This window comes from Pinus tabuliformis, chromosome 3_2 (genome assembly GCF_031772625.1).
Source record: "Pinus tabuliformis cultivar Carrire ecotype Pingquan chromosome 3_2, CPIR1, whole genome shotgun sequence".
Taxonomy (NCBI): Eukaryota; Viridiplantae; Streptophyta; class Pinopsida; order Pinales; family Pinaceae; genus Pinus; species Pinus tabuliformis.
The window spans coordinates 1,199,549,404-1,199,573,235 of NC_142302.1; the positions used below are offsets into that span (position 1 = coordinate 1,199,549,404).

At 38.6% G+C, this 23,832-nt stretch overlaps 1 protein-coding gene and 1 pseudogene across 1 annotated transcript; both read left to right on the forward strand.

The window, feature by feature from the left end:
* Window positions 1–518: 518 nt before the first annotated feature.
* LOC149185042 (strigolactones hydrolase CXE15-like) lies at window positions 519–6,601 on the forward strand (annotated as a pseudogene).
* Window positions 6,602–18,332: 11,731 nt separating this feature from the next.
* LOC149185043 (uncharacterized) lies at window positions 18,333–23,246 on the forward strand. The gene is made up of 10 exons (XM_089415533.1): window positions 18,333–18,660; window positions 18,862–19,115; window positions 19,227–19,421; window positions 19,569–19,682; window positions 19,955–20,080; window positions 20,453–20,700; window positions 20,860–21,973; window positions 22,094–22,276; window positions 22,981–23,037; window positions 23,148–23,246. The coding sequence occupies exons 1-10, from the start codon at window positions 18,333–18,335 to the stop codon at window positions 23,244–23,246; spliced, it is 2,718 nt and encodes a 905-aa protein (XP_089271659.1).
* Window positions 23,247–23,832: the final 586 nt, after the last annotated feature.

Consider the following 23,832-nt stretch of genomic DNA (forward strand, 5'->3'; position numbering starts at 1 on the left):
TTGTGAAGTTTAACAACTCTAACTTGAATTTACAAAAATCCTTTGCCGAATTTTCTCTAAATATGACCGGAATTTTCATAACTTTCCGGGCAACTCCTCCACATCGTTAGACTACGTGTAAAGTTTGAAGAGAAGGTTGCACATCTCGTTCATGGGTAACTCTCTGGTTCGTAAGATTCTAAAAGCTGGTGAATTTAAATTTACTTTGACGTTCTTTCGTAGTAGTACGTGGATAGCTTGTACGAGTTATAATCATAGATCCCAAGCTCAGTAAAGTAAAATCAAGCAGGGCCAATTTTTTTTTTTTTTAATTGGAATGGGCCATCGGCAACCGTTGTGATGGTACGGAGAAATAATATAAAATTGGCCACGGAATTTGAGCAGTCTTAATCTGAATTTTTAATTGCAATTGGCCATTGAAAATCACAATGAAACAGATAAAAAATACCATAAAAGTGAGGGAAAGAGGAAAGTTTGTTTGCAACTAAAGTTGAGAAGTCTTTAGCATTGAGAATTCCATGGCTTTAGCAGAGGTAGAGAATGTGAGTGGTGTACTCAAGGTGTATGGAGATTGTACAATTTTTCGTTTGGAGGATCCCCGGATGTTCGTCGAGGCTTCTCTGCAAGGATAACGTGGGGTGGCCAGCAAAGATGTTGCGTTGAACAAGAAGTTGGGATTGTGGGTTCGACTCTACTTTCCCTCTTCCCACCTCCAGAAACAAATAGAAAATCGCCACCTACTGGTAATCGTCTATTTCCACGGCGGTAGCTTCTGCCTCGCCTCTCCTGCCTCACCAGATTTTCACAACTTTACTCTCAAGTTGGCGGTGTCTGTGGGCAGCGGCTAACCAGCCTGCCATAGGGCATTAAATGCTCGGGGAGATGCAGGTTGGATAGCCCGCTAACACACAAAATACAAAACTGGGCACTAAATAAGAATTCTGATTTTGCGTCTTAGCGGGCTATCCAGCCTACATCTCCCCGGGCATTTAATGCCCTATGGCAGGCTGGTTAGCCGCTGCCCTGTGGGTCTGTGGGCCTCGCCTATCCTGCCCCGACGGATTTTCATATTATAATGAACCACCTCCTCACCACCTACGACGACTGCATCACAACACTGCAGTGGGTGAGCTACCACGTGGTGGACGGAGGGGACTTCGAACACGATCCATGACTTGAATCCCACGCAGAATTTTCTTAGGTTTATCTGCTGGGAGATAGCGCGCGTTCCAACATCGCATATCATGTGGTTTCACGATGTGGTGGTATTGAAACGTGGAGTCCAATGAGAGTAAGGGGGTCAATTTTCATGGAGCCTTACTTTGGCGCCGAGAAACACACACGATTGGAGAGCGAGTGCCGACCTGATGCATTTCTGACTCAGGATCCAAGTGACGCCATTTGTAACGCCCTGGCAGTTTGGGCAGGGCGCACATGACATTCACCCGGTGGTTAGACGTGGGCACGACCCGGGCGGGTGCCCTTACACGGTGGACGGGCGGTCCGACGAGTTGATGTGCGACGGTTGAGGCACGACACGACGAGGTTCAACACGAGCTGCGGAAGGCGAGTTGGTGCGGTGCGTAGGATTGGTGGGCGACCCGATGGGCGGACGACCCATGGGCGACCCACGCCCGATGGGCGAACAGCCCGAACGATGAATGCGGTGGACAGCATGACGGAATGAGGGCGCGGTTCGACGAGGCGGGCACAAGGCAACAGTTGTGGACGCGGTTCTGCAGGCGAGCGCGGGTACAGCCACCCGATGAGCGGGCACGGCCACCCGATAGTGCGACGAAGCTGCAGGGCGGTGCGACGAACAGAGTTGCAGGGCGACGAAGATATATGGTGACACTTAGGTCGGATGTGGCCAAGTGTCAAGCGTATATATTGGAGCGCATAAAATGGAGCTTATACACATGTATGGAATAGCATGTAAATATAAGCGAACGACATATGATATATGTGACCTTATATGGATTATGGATAGCCATTAAAACATAAGAAGGGCGCATATTATATGGTGTTGAACGCATATACTATTATGTGTGGATTATTAAAATATAATATGTGGGGCTTACGTGTATGATAATGGGGCAAACGTAAGTGGAAAACCCCTTTATATGGGAGCGAAGCATATTATATGAGTGGAGGACACATATACGAATATATGTGGAATTAATAAGATTAAAATAATATAAATTAAAGCAAATACGTGGGCTTATGATGTAATAAGGGTGGTCGGCCACAAGGAGAAGCAACCCCCTTTGTAAACATGGAAAGATACGTATAAATGGAGAGAGATGGAGCTCATTCTCTCCATGGACTTTCGCTCAAGAGCTCTCCTTCGCATAAAGACAAGAAGTGCGAGGTGTCTTGGAGTTTATGCGCATTCCTCATGCGCATGGAATAAGGAAAGGTCTTCGCATATTTGGAGCTTGGTTATGTGGAAGAGGTCTCGGTCGAGGACTGTTTTATACTCTCGGTGGAGGACTGTTTTATGGTCACGGTGGAGGACTGTTTTATGGTCACGGTTGAGGGTTGGATGTACGCAGATTGGTGCAGATTTGTGTGAACGTCTTGGTGACCCGTGTGGGGGCCCGTTCACAAACAAAAGGTGCAGATTTGTGTATGGTTAAGGCTTCTTATGCCTTGTTGTATATATTGGAAAGAATTCTAAGTGTTGGCCGTGGATTTGCCCGGCACACTTGTTCATTGTATTATTGAAGAAAGTTCATAATATATATATTTGGGCAGACTTTCGGGAGTTGCCCCTCCCATTCTTCTCGGTTGTTTTGCAATTGTATTTGGTTAAATTGCATATGATAATGTTAAGAATGGTTTGTGAAGTTTGAAGGAGATTTATGCTTATGGTAATAAGTGAAGATATATTTATATCGGTTTAAAGTTGTTGATATTGGTTAAGGCGTAGTCCATAAACGTGCACTTGGTTAAAAGTGAGCGTTCGGTGGTGCCGCACCCGCCCAATAAAAGAAAAAAAGATTGGGGGCGTGACAGGTGGTATCAGAGCTCGGTCGGAGCTGGCAGTTGACAGGTGAAGATAAGGTTATGGAGAACAGTTTGGGCTACATAGACTTGATGGTTTATGGTAAAACCGTTCAAGCCTTGATAGACATGAATGTCGCACATAGCTTTATGACTACATGGTTAGCGAAAGAGACGGGGCTGACATCTATTATGGAGGCAGTTGACTCTAGCGCTAAGGTGGTCGGTTTGGTACACGATGTACCTATACAGATAGAAGAATGGAGAGGCCGATTAGACTTCATAGTGATGAAGTTGGAGCGCTTCGACATGATACTTGGACGAGACTTCTTGGAGGACAACAAGATTATTGTTGACTCCCTTCGTGATGAAGATGTTGCAAGCTTGACTACGATGGAGGCAGAACTTGAAGGTGATCAAGTCGAACCAGGATCGTGCAGCTTATCAACATGGATGGGTGAGGTCACTCATAAGGAGGAGCCTCATATTGATAAAGTAAGTATTGGTACTTGTGTTTCATTTGGACATTTGGTAGATGGATCATGTGTAGGAGAGGGCAAGATCAGCTTGCCGAAGCATGGAGACATTTTATGGATGACTATGATGGAGCCTTGTATGGAGAAGCAAGGATCGTTGGTTGATGCAGGACTTGTTGGGGCTACTTGTGACCTTATGGTTGAAGGTGCAAGGGCTCGTGACAAGGGTGGAACTTGATGATCGTTGTGGATGATTGGGTCATGCTTTAGTCACATGACTAAGTGCCCGGCATGACTCATGGACTGATTGAAGGGCACACCCTTGGGTGGACTTCTCATGGCCGAACCTTTGGTGGAGGAGCTATGGAGAAGGGACTCGTGATGACATGGTGATATGGTTGGTGACCGAGTTCACTAAACCGAAGATCGATTACTTGGATGATGCTTAGATGGACTTCTCATGGCCGAGACCAAGAGATAGTCCTGGTGGGCCTTTGGTGGAGGAGCTCATGATGACATGAGATCGTTGTGACTTTTGGGACATCATATATGGTGACTTAGAGGTATGATGCATTGAGGAGCTGAGGTCAGGTGACTTTGATGCAGTATGGGATGCATACTTCCAAAGTACATGTATGGGCATGGCTTGGAAGAGTGACTTGGTGTGGAGGATCGATGAGACACTTTGAGGTGATGGGGTCACGATGATGATGATGATGTGTTGAGCCGAGACTCAACTACTTTTCACACATGATGATGTTGGGATAAATATGGCAGACTTAGCACATTGACACCAACACTTCGTGGACAGCATGTTGCAGATGAGATGGATGGAGTTTTCATGGACCTGAGCATGGATTATGGGAGCTGATTCTTGATGAGTCGGGGATGTGGCAGGATGCTTTGAGGAACAACTGATGATGGCATGAGGATGTGCATTCTCATGGTTGGGACGTGACGGTTGGATTAGATACCCAACTAGTTCAGACATGGAGGCCGGCATGTACAGAAATGTGTTATCATTTGTTGGAGTATCATGACAGCAGTTCACATGAGGACGACATATGGTGATCGAGATGACTTCCCGTTGATGTTGATCTTGGTGGAGAGCTTCCGATATGAGATGTTGTCGAGGACGACAACGTCTTCGGGTGGAGGAGAATGTAACGCCCTGGCAGTTTGGACAGGGCGCGCACGACATTCACCCGGCGGTTAGACGGGGGCACGACCCGGGCGGGCGCCCTTACACGGTGGACGGGTGGCCCGACGAGTTGATGTGCGACGGTTGAGGCACGACACGACAAGGTTCAACACGAGCTTCGGAAGGCGAGTTGGTGCGGTGCGTAGGATTGGTGGGCGACCCGATGGGCGGACGACCCATGGGCGACCCACACCCGATGGGCGAACAGCCCGAACGATGAATGCGGTGGACAGCATGACGAAATGAGGGCGCGGTTCGACGAGGTGGGCACAAGGCAATAGTTGTGGACGCGGTTATGCAGGCGAGCGCGGGTACAGCCACCCGACGAGCGGGCACGGCCACCCGATAGTGCGACGAAGCTGCAGGGCGGTGCGACGAACAGAGTTGCAGAGCGACGAAGATATATGGTGACACTTAGGCCGGATGTGGCCAAGTGTCAAGCGTATATATTGGAGCGCATAAAAATGGAGCTTATACACATGTATGGAATAGCATGTAAATATAAGCGAACGACATATGATATACGTGACCTTATATGGATTATGGACGGCCATTAAAACATAAGAAGGGCGCATATTATATGGTGTTGAACGCATATATCATTATGTGTGGATTATTAAAATATAATATGTGGGGCTTACGTGTATGATAATGGGGCAAACGTAAGTGGAGAACCCCTTTATATGGGAGCGAAGCATATTATATGAGTGGAGGACACATATACGAATATATGTGGAATTAATAAGATTAAAATAATATAAATTAAAGCAAATACGTGGGCTTATGATGTAATAAGGGTGGTCGGCCACAAGGAGAAGCAACCCCCTTTGTAAACATGGAAAGATACGTATAAATGGAGAGAGATGGAGCTCATTCTCTCCATGGACTTTCGCTCAAGAGCTCTCCTTCGCATAAAGACAAGAAGTGCGAGGTGTCTTGGAGTTTATGCGCATTCCTCATGCACATGGAATAAGGAAAGGTCTTCGCATATTTGGAGCTTGGTTATGTGGAAGAGGTCTCGGTTGAGGACTGTTTTATACTCTCGGTGGAGGACTGTTTTATGGTCACGGTGGAGGACTGTTTTATGGTCACTGTTGAGGGTTGGATGTACGCAGATTGGTGCAGATTTGTGTGAACGTCTTGGTGACCCGTGTGGGGGCCCGTTCACAAACAAAAGGTGCAGATTTGTGTATGGTTAAGGCTTCTTATGCCTTGTTGTATATATTGGAAAGAATTCTAAGTGTTGGCCGTGGATTTGCCCAGCACACTTGTTCATTGTATTATTGAAGAAAGTTCATAATATATATATTTGGGCAGACTTTCCGGGAGTTGCCCCTCCCATTCTTCTCGGTTGTTTTGCAATTGTATTTGGTTAAATTGCATATGATAATGTTAAGAATGGTTTGTGAAGTTTGAAGAAGATTTATGCTTATGGTAATAAGTGAAGATATATTTATATCGGTTTAAAGTTGTTGATATTGGTTAAGCCGTAGTCCATAAACGTGCACTTGGTTAAAAGTGAGCGTTCGATGGTGCCGCACCCGCCCAATAAAATAAAAAAAGATTGGGGGCGTGACACCATTGGCTAGTTTCGCTCCCTATGGGTAGTAATAGGGATCATCCATTCAGCAACCCTTGGAGCGATGAAGCGCCTAAGCTGGAAGATGTGTCGTTGCCCCCGCTTTTGGTCGCCATCGGTGGCAGAGATATGCTGAGAGACTGTGGCCTTGATTATTGTGAGTCGTTGAAGCAGTGTGGTAAGAGCGTGGAGGTTATGGTGTTGGAGGAAGAAGGGCACAGTTTCTACACTCTCAAACTACACTGTCTCTCTTCTCAACGCCTCATGGAACAGATCTCCCGTTTCATGTCGTCCTCTCCTTTAGAGTCCGTGATTCATATCAACGACGTTGCCTCATAGATTGAGAGTACAAAATTCAATAATAAGACTTTTCTACTTGCAGTGTTCGCTTTGTAGTTAAGTAGATTATTGATGCACTCACAGTGCTTCAGTCTGTGCATGCAACTTTCAAGTGGTTAAATGGCTAGATTTGTATGTATAGATAGGAGTGTGAGCAATGTTTTTTTAACTAAATGGTAATATTCTTACACAGATTTTCAGAATATTCTAAAATCCGGTAGTGAAAGGATTTTTTGATGGTTAAGGTAAAGATCAATATATTGTAGATCTGATGATCAAGAGAGGGGTCAATTATTTCACTCTTTTTATATGAAATTGTCATATTTATTTATAGTTTATTTGTTGCAATGGTTTTCTATCTTATGTTTATGGTTATAAACTTCACTACTAATTCACTAACTTAGATTCATCTTAACTCTATATCTATCAAGCTCCAGGAGATCAACCCTTGAATTGCATATTTCTTTTTTAGTGAAAATATATGTGAGTTAGATCAAAGTGTAATTATTATTTACAATTATAATTATTTATTTTATTTTATTTTATTTATTTTTTATATAATTTGAGTGAGTCAAAAAAGTTTTAATTAATTATTATATATATTTTTTTGTACTTCGGTTTTGGGTCTTTCTCTTTCTTTTTTCATCAAGTAGATTGTACATGCAAGTTCAAAAAAGAACCAAATGATCTCATGCTGCCTAAAGGGAAACCAAGTCTCTTGACCATTTGGTGAAGTCATATCCTAACGAAAATTTAAAAGTTCTAATCAAATCTAGTAACGCTAAAAACGTTGAAATATCATGCTGACCTCTACCACTAGCTTGACAATGACCATTGAAGTCTGAACTCTGATAACCTGGACCCGAACCATTATAGAGAAGAGTGGAAAGGTTATCGGGTCCACGATTGTTATCACATTGCCAGATCAGAATGGAAGGAGCCTACCATTGGAGTGTTGGAATCGCCTATAGTGATTTCCGATAGTCCACGTACTATCGCATCAGGGTTATTGGATCACTATGTTATTGCTCCGTTCCATGTGAAATTGCCGACAACAATTGTCGATAATTAAATTGGAATAATTAAATGGTGGGGATTATTCTGGCAGTGAGTGTGCTTCAATTGTTCTAATTATTATGATGCTTTTGATTTTGATAAAAACTAAACAAGTTGAGCTTGGATTGAAAACAATAGCATGAATTGTTCAAGCGTTAGATTTTACAACTTAGCTAAAGATCTTATAATTCATATATGTATTATTACTTTCGACAAGCACATCATATCTTCTAGACACAATTATTTTTCCAGGAGTCCTAGTTGCGAAAAATTGAGAAGAATTTCAAATTAATCTAATGGAGTAAAGATTGTATTATCTAAACTGTGATTGAGTACAAATGTTATAACTTGAAAAGAGTTAGATTTCACATTTATCAAAATAATATTGAAATTGTATAATCCAAATTATAATGTACGAAAATTATAACTCAAATCTTTTGAAATTTTTTCTATGATACATTGGTTTGGTAAAAGGTTGAATTGTATTTGGAATCATTAGAAAAGCTTATTTATTTTATTTTTAATTGATTTGATAAAACCATCACATAGTAATGAGAATCAGTGGAAAATATTTTTATTCCCTTTCCAAGTGATTTGATTAGTAAAATAAGAGTCCTGATTCCATCGTAATGGAATCTTTTTGGAAGGCTTTTCATTTTCTTTTCAATTAATTTAATTAGTAGAATGATAAAACTTTAGAAAACTCTCGATTTGGAATCTTTGCTTTTCACTATGAGGTTTGAAAATCTAGCCACATGAATGTTAAAAAGTCTTTATTAATTTCATTTATTATATGTTATATTAACGTTTGTTTCTATTTTGTATTTACCTTAATGTAAGGAGGATCATGAAAAATGGAATGGCCGAGATAGTGATTATATTTTTTGCATTTCTTATGTTTCTTATGATAACTGTTATATTATTTATTGATTTCATTTTTGTTTCCATTTCTTATTTTCTCCTTTTCGAATGATCAAACAGTAAAGTTTAAGTTTATACATTATGGGTGTAGCTAAAAGATAATGAATAAAGTTTACTGGCAGCAAATAAGAAATAAAATGGAGAGAAAGAAGTTTAATAATTTATGTTCATGCATAAAAAAAATGTTTATAAGAGAATACAATATATTTTATATGTTTAAATTGGTATAATAATGAATTTGGAGAGATGTGGACATGCATTAAAGAAAAAATTGCACCATAACATTCCGAGAAATTCCTCCAGCTAGCTAGACGATGACATAAACTTGTAAAACCCAGGAATGTTTAAAATGTTATATACCCATTTATCAGAGTTTGTATCTAAACTAAATCATCATCCACTGTAACAACTCTTTGCTAGGGCAGCTCCTGTCATCAGCGTTAATCAAACCATAATTCACATGAACAGAATCACATCCTGCGTTGGAGAAGAAACCAAAAAAACAATCAGAAATGGTAACCCATTAGGTCAGAACAATAATGAAAAAGGCAGCTAAAACTAAACCCTAGTTATTTACCTGTAGTTCTACAACAATTCGTTCATGGCGTCGAGCTATGTAGGTTGAGTAAATGCCGACGATCCATCCCTGCAACTTGGCAAAGCATTCGGAGAATGGCGGGGAGGAGGGTGCCGGTCGAGGTATGGTTCTCAACACCATGGTTCACCACAGAACATATCAAGGCCAAGAGCACGACATATATGAAACAACCATATCAAAAATCCATGGTTTCCTAGCGAGGAAGGTAGGAATGAATAATGGCAATGGTACACTCTAGTAAGGAGAATAAAGATTTATAGCCATAGGATGCCTACTATATTCAGTTAGAACTTTAACCGTGTAAGCTTTATGAACGGGCAACAGTTTCTCTTGAGAATGTCAACAGGCAATAGTTTAGATTTTATCTGGACATGAGTTGGAAACTTTACAAAGGATGTGAACTGGAAATAGTTTAAGGTTTACCCGGACACGAGTTGGAAGCATTACAAAGGTTTACGTGCAGGATTTGGAAATGCTTAATTATAAGCTACAATTGACATGTGGTCGGAGTATACATTTCAGAATATGAAGAGGCATAAGTGTTGTTCCTCTTTGATCCACGTCTCTTAGGTTAATATTTTATAAGTTTTCTAAATACATTTCTCGCTAATCAACATACGTGGTTATCAACAAGAGGCACATTAAATTTTTAAGCATGCTTTGTAAAAAATTAATTTAAGTATGGTTTAAACATGTGTTCTAGACATGCAAGAAAGTTATTGTTGCGAATTTCATTCATTGATTTAGTGACGACTGCAAGAATATACCGACATCTTTCAATTTAGGCCATCCGATCAAAAAGATTAATTAAGAAAATGATTAACTTGCCGATTCTGATAGGGGGACACCTATCGGCGTAATTAATAATACAATGTATCAATTTTAGGTTGATAAAAAAAATATGCTGCAAAGTTATATATTAACAAGTTATATAATAGTGAGTACTTGCTGTCTAGTTTTAATATAATTAAAATAAAGTAAAAAAATATAAATATTTGACAAAATGAAAGCTCATCTAAGTGCATGAAACATGAAACCAAAATTAGAAAGAAAGAGTTAAAATTAGAAAACAAGAAATTAGAAAAAAAGAAAGCTATATTAAATTATACAGAGTCTAAATCTACAATAATATCCTATATTTTTTTAATATTAGAAATAAATATTTAGGAATATTATTTTATAGCTTTAAAAAACACCATTTAGAAGTCATGGTCAATAAAGAAATTGTCATTTGATGACCAAATTAAGTCATGAAAGACAATTTCACTATCAAATTCTACCCTTCATGGAGATCTTAATTTCACTTATGGCAATTTCATTATCAAATTCTACCCTTCATGGGGAAATTAATTTGACTTATGGAAGGGACAATATCTATCCACCATTTAGAGTTTTTACTCATAAATTTAAATAATTTTACATTCAATTTGAACTCTTTTTGAATGAATGGTTCTGGAACAAGTTATGCAATTTGTAAATTTTAAAGATTTTGATAACAAATTGTAAATTATTTTCCCTTTATACAAATTTTGGTTAAATGGTTGGTTCAAAGTTGGGCTATACTAAAGTGTTTTGTTTATTATTATCTTAAGGTTTTATATTGCTATCATCCTACATAGATGAAGTATTTCACATAGATGAAGTAGTTCATAAATAAATTTTAATGTTATTGTCAATTTCTATCTATGTTATGCTTTACACATGGTTTACCTAGAACATTTATTTTAATATCAATTTATTTTTTCTAGTTTTGGGATTGTGATTATTGTCCAACATACTTATCATTTTTCATATATATTTGTTTATTTTAACAACTTTATGATTTGAAAAGTTTAATATATTAATAAAAAATATTATTTCTTTTGTAATTCTTCAATTGCTTAAATTGCCTATAACTTTTACCTACGCTCACAAAATTTTACTAGACTAATTCTCTACTCACATACACATTATTAATGTTTAATTAATAAATTTAAATAATATTTAAAAATAATAATTTTCATTTCATAATGTTAAACTTTGGATAGATTTTAAGTTTTTGAGCAGAGAAGAATCTTGATTCTACACTCCATTCTACACTCCAATATGAGGGAGATGTGTAATTTGGTCTGTGATCAACATGGAATTGACACATGTCACTCTTAAAATAAAAATAACTTATTTTCTAAATAGAAAAGAAATGTTAAAATAAAAAATAACCTATTTTTTAAATCGAAAAGCAATGTTAACTAATTCATGTGGATATCAACTTCATATATGTCTATATAAAAAAAAATTGTTAAAAGAAAATATTTTTAAAGTTGTATATAATAAAATATTCAGCGTGGCTTATACTTAAAATTATATTAATAACAAAAATAGGGATACACATCTTAGACAATATTTTAATGTCAACTACGTATATATTATATATTTAAAAAAATATATTTATATATCATATAAAGCTATTGAAAAAAATTAAGTTTTCATGGTTAAAACGTTTGAAATGGTCAGAGTATTTTATAATTCAAACATTTTTTAGGTATATGTTTTTTTATAGAAATCCAACAAAGATTTTTTGGACTTACAAGTTTAAGTTGTACTCTATATAGCATTCAAAAATACAATTTAAACACTGAAAAATTACACATTGTATTTTGCACTCTATTTTTGGACTTACATGATTAAGTTGTACTCTATATACCACTCAAAAATACAATTTTAACACTGAAAAATTACACATTGTATTTTGCACTCTAAAAGACGTTCGCACTTGAAAAAATTTGATCCTTGTGAGCTTATGTTAGATCCAACGTTAGATGAATCTCGGTTGGTTTTAGTTAAAAGAAAATAATAACATACTAAATAACAAAACAATATGAAGTTGAAAACTAATATAAATCAAGAAACAAACTTATTACTATACTTCGTAAAAAAGAATAATAATAATAATTTGTATATCAAACTAAATATTTAACACTCTTTACATTAAAATATGCACTCTAAATTCTACTTTAAAACTTTGTATCTTAAATTACATACAAAATATTACATTACATTACATGTAATATTATTATTTAATTTAATGTTCTTTATATTCCAATGTACATGTAATATTATTATTTAATTTAATGTTCTTTATATTCCAATGTACCCTCCAACTTATGATGTACTCAAATATCTGTTAATAAACAATATATCTAAAAAGATTAAATATTTTTTTTTAATAATCTAAATTAAATTTTAATTACATCATTATTCAATTTTTCAAGATTTTAAATATCAAATTAGATGTATAATAATGTTACTCTTTGAATAAGTGTTTTTAAAAAAATATATTCATTCTATACAAAGTTAATATATTTCATAAATTTAAAAATATTAAAATAATCTAAATCTAATTTAAAATGGAGTCATCTAACCAGGTGAAGGAATTGCCCGGACATCCAAAAGTGGATTGAATTGCCTTGACAACCAAAAGTGGTCAGAATTAAGGCAAAAAAAATTCAAAAAATCTTGTAGAGGCAATGTTTGAATCATGTTTTTGATGGTGGAAATTGATTCAACACCATCAAAAACGTCTAAGACACCTAAAATTTTGAAGTTTAACAACTATAACTTGGATTTACAAAAACCCTAGCCAGAGTTTCACTTTTGGGCAAATCCTCTGCCTGGTTAGACTACGCGATTTAAAACTATGAAGATGTTATGCTATGTTTAGTATAAGCCAAGGACAATGAACAAATTTCGGGTTTACACGTACAAAATTGGTTGGTTTACACGTACAAAAATCACAGCAAGGAAACTGCCACTTCTGGGCTTACATGTACAAAATTGGTTGGTTTACATGTACAAAAATCGCAGCAAGGACACTGCCAATCTGGGCTGTACAAAACTTGTTGGTTTACATGTACAAAAACCGCAGCAAGGACACTGCCAAAAGTGCCAGAATGAACTAATTCTTCTGAGCATTACTTCATTTTTTTGGTTTAGCATTGAGGGACAGAGGCAGGGGTTAAATTTGACGGGTGTTATACCCGTCAATGAATTTTTTTTATGACGCTTTTACTTTTAAACTGTTCATCATATGATTTTTAATATTTATTTGTATAAGTTTGATCTAATTTCAAATTGTACTTATAATTGTTGCAAATTTTCCATTCTTTGTTGTACCAGTACTAGTCCAGTCCATTCAAGTCTCATTGCTACACTTTCTTTTGAGACCTGTTGATCAAACTTTTCTGCAAATTTTCCAGGCTATTGAAATGTTTTGCGTTTTTTTTGAAAGATGGAAATAGTCATAAAATAGATGGAAAATATGGATAGAAACAACAAAAATTAATATTATAAAGTGAAAAAAATATATAATCATAATTACTCACATGAAGATAATGAATGTAAATATTGTTGTGACAAATTTGACAAAAATAATTCACTTAACAGAAATTGCAACACACATACCATGTTTTCTATTTAAGTCACTACAATGTTAATCTCATTAAAAGATCAATAGTTGTGAAATAAGTTTCAAACCAAAAACATAATGTGCATGAACTATGTAAAAAAAAGTGGTATTTTTCAAAACACCACCATTACAAACATAAAAATAAAAGCAAAAACTTTAAATATTTAAGATTCTTTTTTCTTTAGCATCTTTCCAGATGTCATATACCCTATCCCATTCCACCATCGATGAATCAAGCTCGGTTAGAGACACTCGCATTAAGGCATCCAATGAAACTAATGATAGCTTTGTTCTTCAGACATCCTTTATTATGTTTTGTCTTAAGAATCCTCTCTCACAAGCAACTGTACTTGTAGGAGTAACAAGTATTTCCTACCATAATTTTGACATGTTAGGAAAATTTGTATGCAATCCTATAACATAAAAAATCCTCCATGCATCTTTCATGGATGATCCCTCGCAATTAACACGAAGAGTGTTAACGAATGGATGCAACTCTTTCAAACAAGCCTCAAAATCAAATGTAGTTTTGTTTTCTTCACTTTGATAATAAGGATGTTGTAAGTGTTGAAAAATCTTTTCGAGCCAACGCTTTGAATTTTGTTCTCTAAAATGAACATCCTCTAAATAATGGCAAGGGATAAACAACATTCCTGAGTTGAAAAATGCAAGATCAAGGAATCTTCCGTTCAAATTCTCTACGAGACCTTGAACATAATCTTTTGCAAGTTGTTTGCAACTTTCTATTGAACCTTCAATACACGGTTTCCATGATTATTTTTGTATATCAATACAATCAACATATGCATGTATAATTGCTACAAATCATAATTCATGCTTGTGAACAAGCCCCTCCTTATCACAAATTTCTAGAAATCCAAATTTAGAGGCATCTATAAATTTAGATAAATAACACGTGCCAACTGCAAATGTGTCGCTTCTTAAAAAACACCTTTTCAAAGTGTTCACCATGACATCTATGGCTACCCCTAAAGAGCTGACATCAATGTACTCTTCTTGAAATTGCTTGTTCAACTTGTTTAATTCACACGTTATATATGCAAGCATATGTAAAAAAAATTATACTGAAAAGATTCTTGCCTTATCATACCATGAGTCTTTTCTTTCAATTTTCCACAATGCTAATATGGGAGGCATAAGTACAACAAGTCTTTCAATGACTTGTTCCCTTGAAAGCCATCTAATTCCATGGATTTGAAGAACTTGAAGAGTTTCAAGTTACATAAGTTTCTGTAGAGCAATAAGATGACTATTTATTTTCGTAGAAGTTTTCACCCGAGAATATACCTTATTTGCTAATTTCTCAACAAATAATAATTGAGGTATTTTTTTTGAAGCATTTGATGTGGTTAAAGCTTGACTATGAGCAATGCAATGAACACCTACAAGATTATGGACATCTTTCTTCAAGAAAGTAATAAAACCATTTTCATTACCAACCATTGAAGAAACACCATCTGTGGAAACTCCTATCAATCTTTCTTTTGAAAGGCCCCTTGATTCCATTAAATGTTTGATTGTATCATAAGTTGTTTTTCCTCTTCCATCACAAACATTTATGAGTTTTAAAAACTATGAAATTGGAATACCCAATCCTTTTGAGTTTAAAAATGTGGCATAAACCACAAGATGTTTTTCTAAACTATGGTCTATACTTTCATCTAACATCAATGAAAAAATGGCTATCTAGCATTTTGGAAATTTGTAGCTCTTCAAGATATTTAGATGTAGCAAAAATAAATTCTTTTGCAGCCGTGTGATTTGTATATGATGTATAATATTTGTTCTTTGGCATATTTGGCATGTGTAAAGACACTGTAAACAAACAAAGTGATTCATATTTTGAGAGTGGTAGATCCTCTTGCACCATCCAATATACTAATTTCATAGTAGTGATGACTCTTTCTTTGTTCATATCATCAATTCATGCAATGTGTTCTGTAATAGAATTCATCTTCTTCTCATTTCCACATATCCACTTTGCTTGTAAGAGTTTATGAATTCTTGAACTAGGGTGAACAACTATAGAATCATGCTGCAATGTAGAGCAACCAGCCTCAATTCCCCATGGCCCCATTACCTTAGGTATTTCACAATATATGCATTCCATAACTGTTTTTCCTTCATGCTTTTCCTCTCTCAACCACTTATACTTAGTTTTCCACTAATCATGAAACTCTCTTTTTACATTCATTTTTCTTTTCTTTTGGGTGCTAGGTTCTCCCTCATGAAATTATTCATCACTTTCTTCATTATTCTCCAAGATATCATATTCTTCATTATGCCCCAAGACATCTAAATCTTCATTTAGATCAAAATCATGATCTTCTTTATCGAGCAATGAAGCTTGAGATGTAGTAGACCATTCATGAATTTTTTGATAGAAAGTTGATTCTGATGCAGGAGCATCCAGCTCCGAGGAGACAGAAGGTGGTTAACTGTCTCATGGAGAGGACAAGAACAAGCAAAGAACACATGCATAGCTGGACAGGTTATCAAACTTGTCATTTGTTTTACTTTTCTTTATTATTTGTTTTATTTCCCAGAAGGTCGTTAGAGACCATAGAAATTGCAAAACTGTGAATTTTTTTAGTTTAGGAATTAATTAACAGTAAATTAGCATTTTAGTGAAAAAAAATTGGTTGACAGTTGTAATAATTCTGGTTAGACAGTTCAACTAGAAGTGGAAGCAGTTATGCTTCCCGGATGTTAAAAACAGAGGGAAAAAAAAAAAAACCCCTCGTGAGAAAGAAACACAGATACATTCCTCTGAAATAAAATTGTTTTTTTTAAGAACCACTGCTAAATTAATTCATCCGATTGATATTATCTATGATTAACATCCATTGAAATAAGAGTACCGTAAGCATACAATTACAGTGAGCATATAATTGAAGATAGTAAGCTATAACGAATAGAGCACGCACTGCTACAGGAGGCTATTTCCACACAGAAAGGAGGACCGACAACTGACATCAACAAAAGTGACCAAGTAACGAATATACAAGTTTTCATACCCTTTTTTACAAAACATATAATTGCTGGAAACGAAAGTACAGTGATTTCATTTAACTGAATTATTACAAATAAAGCGCATAACAGAGGTTTTCTGAGCTTAAAATGCTCACCAAAACGAGTTTCATTTACAAACGAAACCGCTCCAAGCAAATAGATGCCACCAACAGGCTAACAGAACCGTAAATGACAGAGGACAATACAGTTCATTTGCAAACCCAAGTAACAGTGAATATTTACAGACAAGCATTAAATGACAGAGCAGAATATTGTTCGTCCATAACCTAGGTGACTGTAACTATTTACAGACGAGAACTTCAAATTCTTTACAAACTAACAAGCGAAACAACGCCGGAAGGACCCTACCCGATATATAAGGCTTGAGGGTTTCGGGTTATCTCCAGCAAACGTAGGGAGTATAAACCCTCGGCGGCCAGACACCTGAAACAACCTGCAAGAACAAAAGTGGACGCGGATTAGCACAAACTGAAGCGAGAAAAACAAATAAGAAGAAAGCCAGCAAATGAACGAGCCATAACCTATGGCTCTCACCTGAAGTTGTAAAGGCAGCGTTGAAAAACCAACCGATACCCATAACCTGAAGAACAAGGGACGAATTTGTCAGAGCCTGAAACAGAAGTGAAGACAGATTCTGGCATCGAACCAGAGCTTACCTCCGAGACAAGGTTGAAATGAAGTGGTTTACTGAAGCGTGGAGCCGAAGGGAGCCTGTCACAGAACCAGTCACAAGTTAAGAGTTTGTGGAATGAACCCATTTGACAGAAAACAATTAAAGAAACAGTAAATAAAACGCATGACGGTGTAAGGAACCAACGGCATGTCGCCCTCACAGGAATCCCAACGCGTAGAATAGCGAGAGGCCGGAGGCACCAGAGTAACTCGACGCCAGAACGAAGAAGCTGTAAGCGCAAAAACCCTCCGCAGAGTAGAGCGGGGTTTAACACAGTAAACAATGAAATGACCAACAAAACCGAGGATTGGTTTGACAAAAGGCGGGAGTGACTTGACGGACAGAACCCACAGGTGGAGTTTCACAACCGGTACTGCCGGTTAAAACCCTCCAAAAAATCTAGAGGCCTGTACATTCGCATTTACACCAACGTCAATCGCATTAACTATTGCACAGTGAAACAGCTACGCCACGTTGGAGGGCTGGGCCATCAAAAGTGGTATCAGAGCTGGTTGACGAATAGGAGAAAATGGAGGGTGGTAGAGGAGGAAGAGGAAGAGGAAGAGCAATCCGGAGGATAGCAGAAGAGGGACTCTGCGAGGAGATTCACGTTTTGCGAGAAAGATTAGCAGTGGTAGAAGCTGGGGGAAGGAGGAACCCAGCAGATGATAGTGATGAGGATGTGGCAGAACCAGAAGATGAGGTTGAAGGGGTGACACCGGAACTCCGGTTATTAAAGTCAGTTTTGCTGTCCAGTCATAAGCCAAAGCATGAGCTACCCACTTATGACGGAAGTCTGTCTGCAGATGTGTTATTGGATTGGTTGAGTGAAGTGAATAAATATTTTGAGTTTGAGGAAACCAGTGAGGATAAGCAGGTGAAGTTCGCCGCCACAAAGCTGAAAGGACATGCGTCCTTGTGGTGGGACAGCGTTCAGGCGGAAAGGAAGAGGCAACACAAACAGCCTATAAAGAAGTGGGCCAGGATGGAGGCAAAACTGAAGGAGAAGTTTCTGCCGAAAGACTATCAGATCATGTTGTATAGACAGGTGCAGAATTTAAAACAAAGAGGGATGACTGTTAAGGAATTTACAGAAGAATTTTATAAGTTGAACCTGCGAGCAGGGTACGTAAAAGATAACCCAGAAAAGACAACCCGGTTTGTAAATGGGTTGAGGGGGGAAATCCTGGATGAAATCGGTATCCTCTCGCCCAGAACTTTGGACGAAGCTTATCAGTTTGCACTAAAAGCAGAGGAGAAAATTAACAGAAAACAGAATGCCAGGAGAGGAGGCAGAACTGGCAGAGGGAAAGGTAAGGTTTTTGGCAGAGGTAGAAGTGCAGGTTCCAGTGAAGAAGGCAGCAGTTCTAAGTCTGCTAGCACAACAGAGAGGGACAATAGCACTAGAGGAGGACGACCAGCTTAGCAAGGGCGAGGAAGTGGTCGGGGCAGGGGAACTATCCAGTGCTATCGTTGCCACAAGTTAGGACACAAGTCGTATGACTGTCCTGAAGGTGAACCGGTAGGTGGAAGAGGAGCTTATGTTGCTCAGCCAGAGGATGCTGAGGCAACACCTCAGGAGGTGGAGAACACACCAGAGACGGGTGAAGCTTTGGTGTTGAATAAAGTGTTGTTAAAACCAGCAAAGGAAAATGCAGAACCTGACCAGCGAAAAGCTCTGTTCCGAACTGTTTGCAAGTCACAGGGTAAGTGCTGCAAGCTGATCATCGATAGTGGAAGTATCGACAATTTGGTGGCAGTAGAGATGGTGGAGAAACTGGGATTGAGAAAGTTGAAACACCCCACTCCATATAAAGTGTCATGGCTGCAGAAAGGACACCAACTGTTAGTTGATGAACAGTGTGAGGTGGAGTTTCAGATAGGTAGGTATAAGGACAAAATTATCTGCGATGTTATGCCGATGGATGTCTGTCATATATTGCTAGGACGACCCTGGCAGTTTGACAGAAGTGCAGTCCATGACGGGAAAACAAATTGTTACAAATTTGTCAAAGACGGGATCAAGCACACGCTTGTACCCATCAAAGAGGAAAGTGCAGTTGAAACCAGTGGGGTAAAAGCATTGTTGATGGCAGGAAAAGAATTTATAAAACAGATTGAGGGCAGTGATGTAAATTTCGTTGTCATAAGAAGACCAAAAGCAGTGATATTGCATACACAGATTTGAGATTTGCCCGAGGAAATCCAAAAGATGTTGCAGGAGTTTGGAGACATTGTGGTGGATGACCTTCCGGATGAACTTCCACCCAGGAGAGGTATTAGTCACTGCATTGACTTTATACCAGGGCAAGCCTGCCAAATAAAGCAGCTTATCGTATGAGCCCTAAGGACCATGAAGAAATCAAGAAACAGGTCCAGGAGTTGTTAGACAAAGGATTGATTAGAGAGAGCATGAGCCCCTGTGCAGTACCAACCGTTTTGGCTCCAAAGAAAGGAGGAGAGTGGCGAATGTGCACGGACTCTAGAGCCATTAACAAAATTACGGTTAGGTACAGGTTTCCCTTACCGAGAATGGACGATATGATGGACTGTTTGAGTGGGGCGGCTTATTTCTCGAAAATTGACTTGAAAAGTGGATATCACCAGATCCGAATTCGGGAAGGAGATGAGTGGAAGGAAGCTTTCAAGACGAATGAAGGCTTATATGAATGGCTGGTGATGCCATTTGGGTTGAGCAATGCCCCCAGTACGTTCATGCGCTTGATGAATGAGGTACTGAAGGAATTCATTGGGAAATTCGTAATAGTTTACTTGGATGACATTTTGATTTTTAGTAAAAATAAGGAAGAACATTTCAGGCATGTTCGCAGTGTGTTGAGGAAGCTGCAGCAAAACAAATTGCTGATCAATCTGAAAAAGTGTACTTTTTTTCAGCGGGAGTTAGTGTATCTGGGTTTTGTAATTGCAGAAAATGAATTAAAGATGGACCCAGAAAAGGTGGCAGCTATAGTTAGCTGGCCTTCTCCGGGAAGTTTATTTGAAGTCCGCAGTTTCCACGGACTAGCAAGTTTTTACAGGAAATTCATCAGGAATTTCAGTGAGATTTGTGCACCTATGTTGGATACGATTAAGAAAACAAATCAGCCTTTTCACTGGACTGAAGCAGTGGAAAGAGGTTTTCAGATTTTGAAAAGGAAGATTACCGAAAGGCCGATATTGAGGCTGCCTGACTTCAACAAACCCTTTCAGGTTCGTTGTGATGCCAGTAGTACGGCCATTGGGGCAGTACTAAGTCAGGAGGATAGACCAGTCCCATATTTCAGTGAAAAGCTGAATGAGAGTAGACAGAAATACTCAACCTATGACAAAGAGTTCTACGCAATTATACAAGCGTTAAAGCATTGGAGACATTATCTGTTAGGTAATGAGTTTGTTTTATTTACGGATAACTCTGCATTACAGTACATTATGCAGCAACATAAATTGAACCATAAGCATGCAGCATGGGTTGAGTACTTACAGAATTTCACGTTTGTAATAAAACATATTAGTGGGCAAGCAAACAAGGTGGCAGATGCGCTGAGTAGAAGGACTCTACTCTTACAGGAAGGTACGATGCAGGTTTTAGGCTTTGAGCACCTGAAAGAGCTGTATCAAATAGATGCTGATTTTAAGGAGGCCTATGAGGCTTGTCAAAACCCTCTGTTGAGAAACAACAGTCTGTGGTTGGACTATAATTTACAGGAGGGATTGCTGTTTAAGGGAGGACAGCTGTGTATTCCCAACTGCTCTATGCGAGAAAACATTATTCAGGAAAAACATAGTGGAGGTTTGGCTGGACACTTCGGTATAGACAAGACAGTAGCACAGGTACGACATTTCTATTTTTGGCCAAAATTACAGCGGGATGTGCAAAGGTACGTGAGTAGGTGCAAGGTTTGCCAACTGGCAAAGGGCCACAGTCAGAATACAGGTCTGTACTTACCATTACCCGTTCTGAGCCGACCATGGGACTCCGTCAGTTTAGATTTTGTTCTGGGCTTGCCTAAGACACAGCGGGGTTTCGATTCAGTAATGGTTGTGGTAGATCGATTTTCAAAGATGGCGCACTTTGTACCTTGCAAGAAGACCAGTGATGCTACTTATATAGCACATTTGTTTTTCACTGAGATTGTTCGACTACATGGGCTTCCAAGGTCCATCATTTCCGACAGGGACGTAAAGTTCACCGGTCATTTTTGGCGAACACTGTGGAAAAAGTTGAACACCCAATTACAGTTTAGCTCCGCTTATCACCCACAGACAGATGTCCAAACCGAAGTGGTAAACAGAATCTTAGGAAATTTGCTTCGGAGCTTAATAGGCGAGAATGCACGGACGTGGGACCGTGTACTAGCTCAGGCGGAATTCGCATATAACGATTCACCTAATCGCAGCACCGGTTATAGTCCTTTCCAGATTATGTACGGCATGCATCCACACAGAGTGCATGAATTACGAGATTTGGGAAAGCTCGAAAAACGAAGTGCTGATGGGGAAGATTTCGCCCAAGCAATGAGTAACTTACATGAGCAGGTAAAGCTGAAATTACAGGACAGCAGTCAAAAGTACAAACAGTGGGCTGATTCAAAGCGTCGGGAAGTTCAGTTTAACGTTGGGGATGACGTCCTTGTGTATTTACGGAAGGATTGATTTCCGAAACGGGAATACAACAAATTGAAGTATAAAAATATCGGTCCCTGCAAAATCATTCGCAAATTTTCTGCAAATGCCTATGAGCTGCAGTTGCCACCAGGGATCGGTATTTCTCCCATTTTTAACGTGGCAGATCTGTTTCCATATGTCGCTGATCCGAGAGACGATACAGCAGCAAAGCCACCGCAGGACACCAGTTGTGAGGAAAGTTCATGGATGAGGCAGATGCCAGTGGCACAACCCCTGGAGATCGAGAAGATCCTTGACACACAGGTAGCTAGGCGCACACGCAGGAAGGAATATCTGCGGTATTTGGTCAAGTGGAAGAACTGTCCGGTAGAGGACAGTTCGTGGCTTAACGCAATGCAGATACAGAAAGCAGGCTATTCTGTCGACGATCTCATGGAACGGAGCCATGACTTTTTGCCACCCCGGAAGCCTGATGCAAGAGCATCCAGCTCCGAGGAGACAGAAGGTGGTTGACTGTCTCATGGAGAGGACAAGAACAAGCAAAGAACACATGCATAGCTGGACAGGTTATCAAACTTGTCATTTGTTTTACTTTTCTTTATTATTTGTTTTATTTCCCAGAAGGTCGTTAGAGACCATAGAAATTGCAAAACTGTGAATTGTTTTAGTTTAGGAATTAATTAACAGTAAATTAGCATTTTACTGAAAAAAAACTGGTTGACAGTTGTAATAATTCTGGTTAGACAGTTCAACTAGAAGTGGAAGCAGTTATGCTTCCCGGATGTTAAAAACAGAGGGAAAAAAAAAAACCCCTCGCGAGAAAGAAACACGGATACATTCCTCTGAAATAAAATTGTTTTTTTAAGAACCACTGCTAAATTAATTCATCCGGTTGATATTATCTATGATTAACATCCATTGAAATAAGAGTATCGTAAGCATACAATTACAGTGAGCATGTAATTGAAGATAGTAAGCTGTAATGAATAGAGCACGCGCTGCTACAGGAGGCTATTTCCACACAGAAAGGAGGACCGACAACTGACATCGACAAAAGTGACCAGGTAATGAATATACAAGTTTTCATACCCTTTTTTACAAAACATATAATTGCTGGAAACGAAAGTATAGTGATTTCATTTAACTGAATTATTACAAATAAAGCGCATAACAGAGTTTTTCTGAGCTTAAAACGCTCACCAAAATGAGTTTCATTTACAAACGAAACCGCTCCAAGCAAATAGATGCCACCAACAGGCTAACAGAACCGTAAACGACAGAGGACAATACAGTTCATTTTCAAACCCAAGTAACAGTGAATATTTACAGACAAGCATTAAATGACAGAGCAGAATATTGTTCGTCCATAACCCAGGTAACTGTAACTATTTACAGACGAGAACTTCAATTTCTTTACAAACTAACAAGCGAAACAACGCCGGAAGGACCCTACCCGATATATAAGGCTTGAGGGTTTCGGGTTATCTCCAGCAAACGTAGGGAGTATAAACCCTCGGCAGCCAGACACCTGAAACAACCTGCAAGAACAAAAGTGGACGCGGATTAGCTCAAACCGAAGCGAGAAAAACAAATAAGAAGAAAGCCAGAAAATGAACGAGCCATAACCTATGGCTCTCACCTGAAGTTGTAAAGGCAGCGTTGAAAAACCAACCGATACCCATAACCTGAAGAACAAGGGACGAATTTGTCGGAGCCTGAAACAGAAGTGAAGACAGATTCTGGCATCGAACCAGAGCTTACCTCCGAGACAAGGTTGAAACGAAGTGGTTTACTGAAGCGTGGAGCCGAAGGGAGCCTGTCACAGAACCAGTCACAAGTTAAGAGTTTGTGGAATGAAC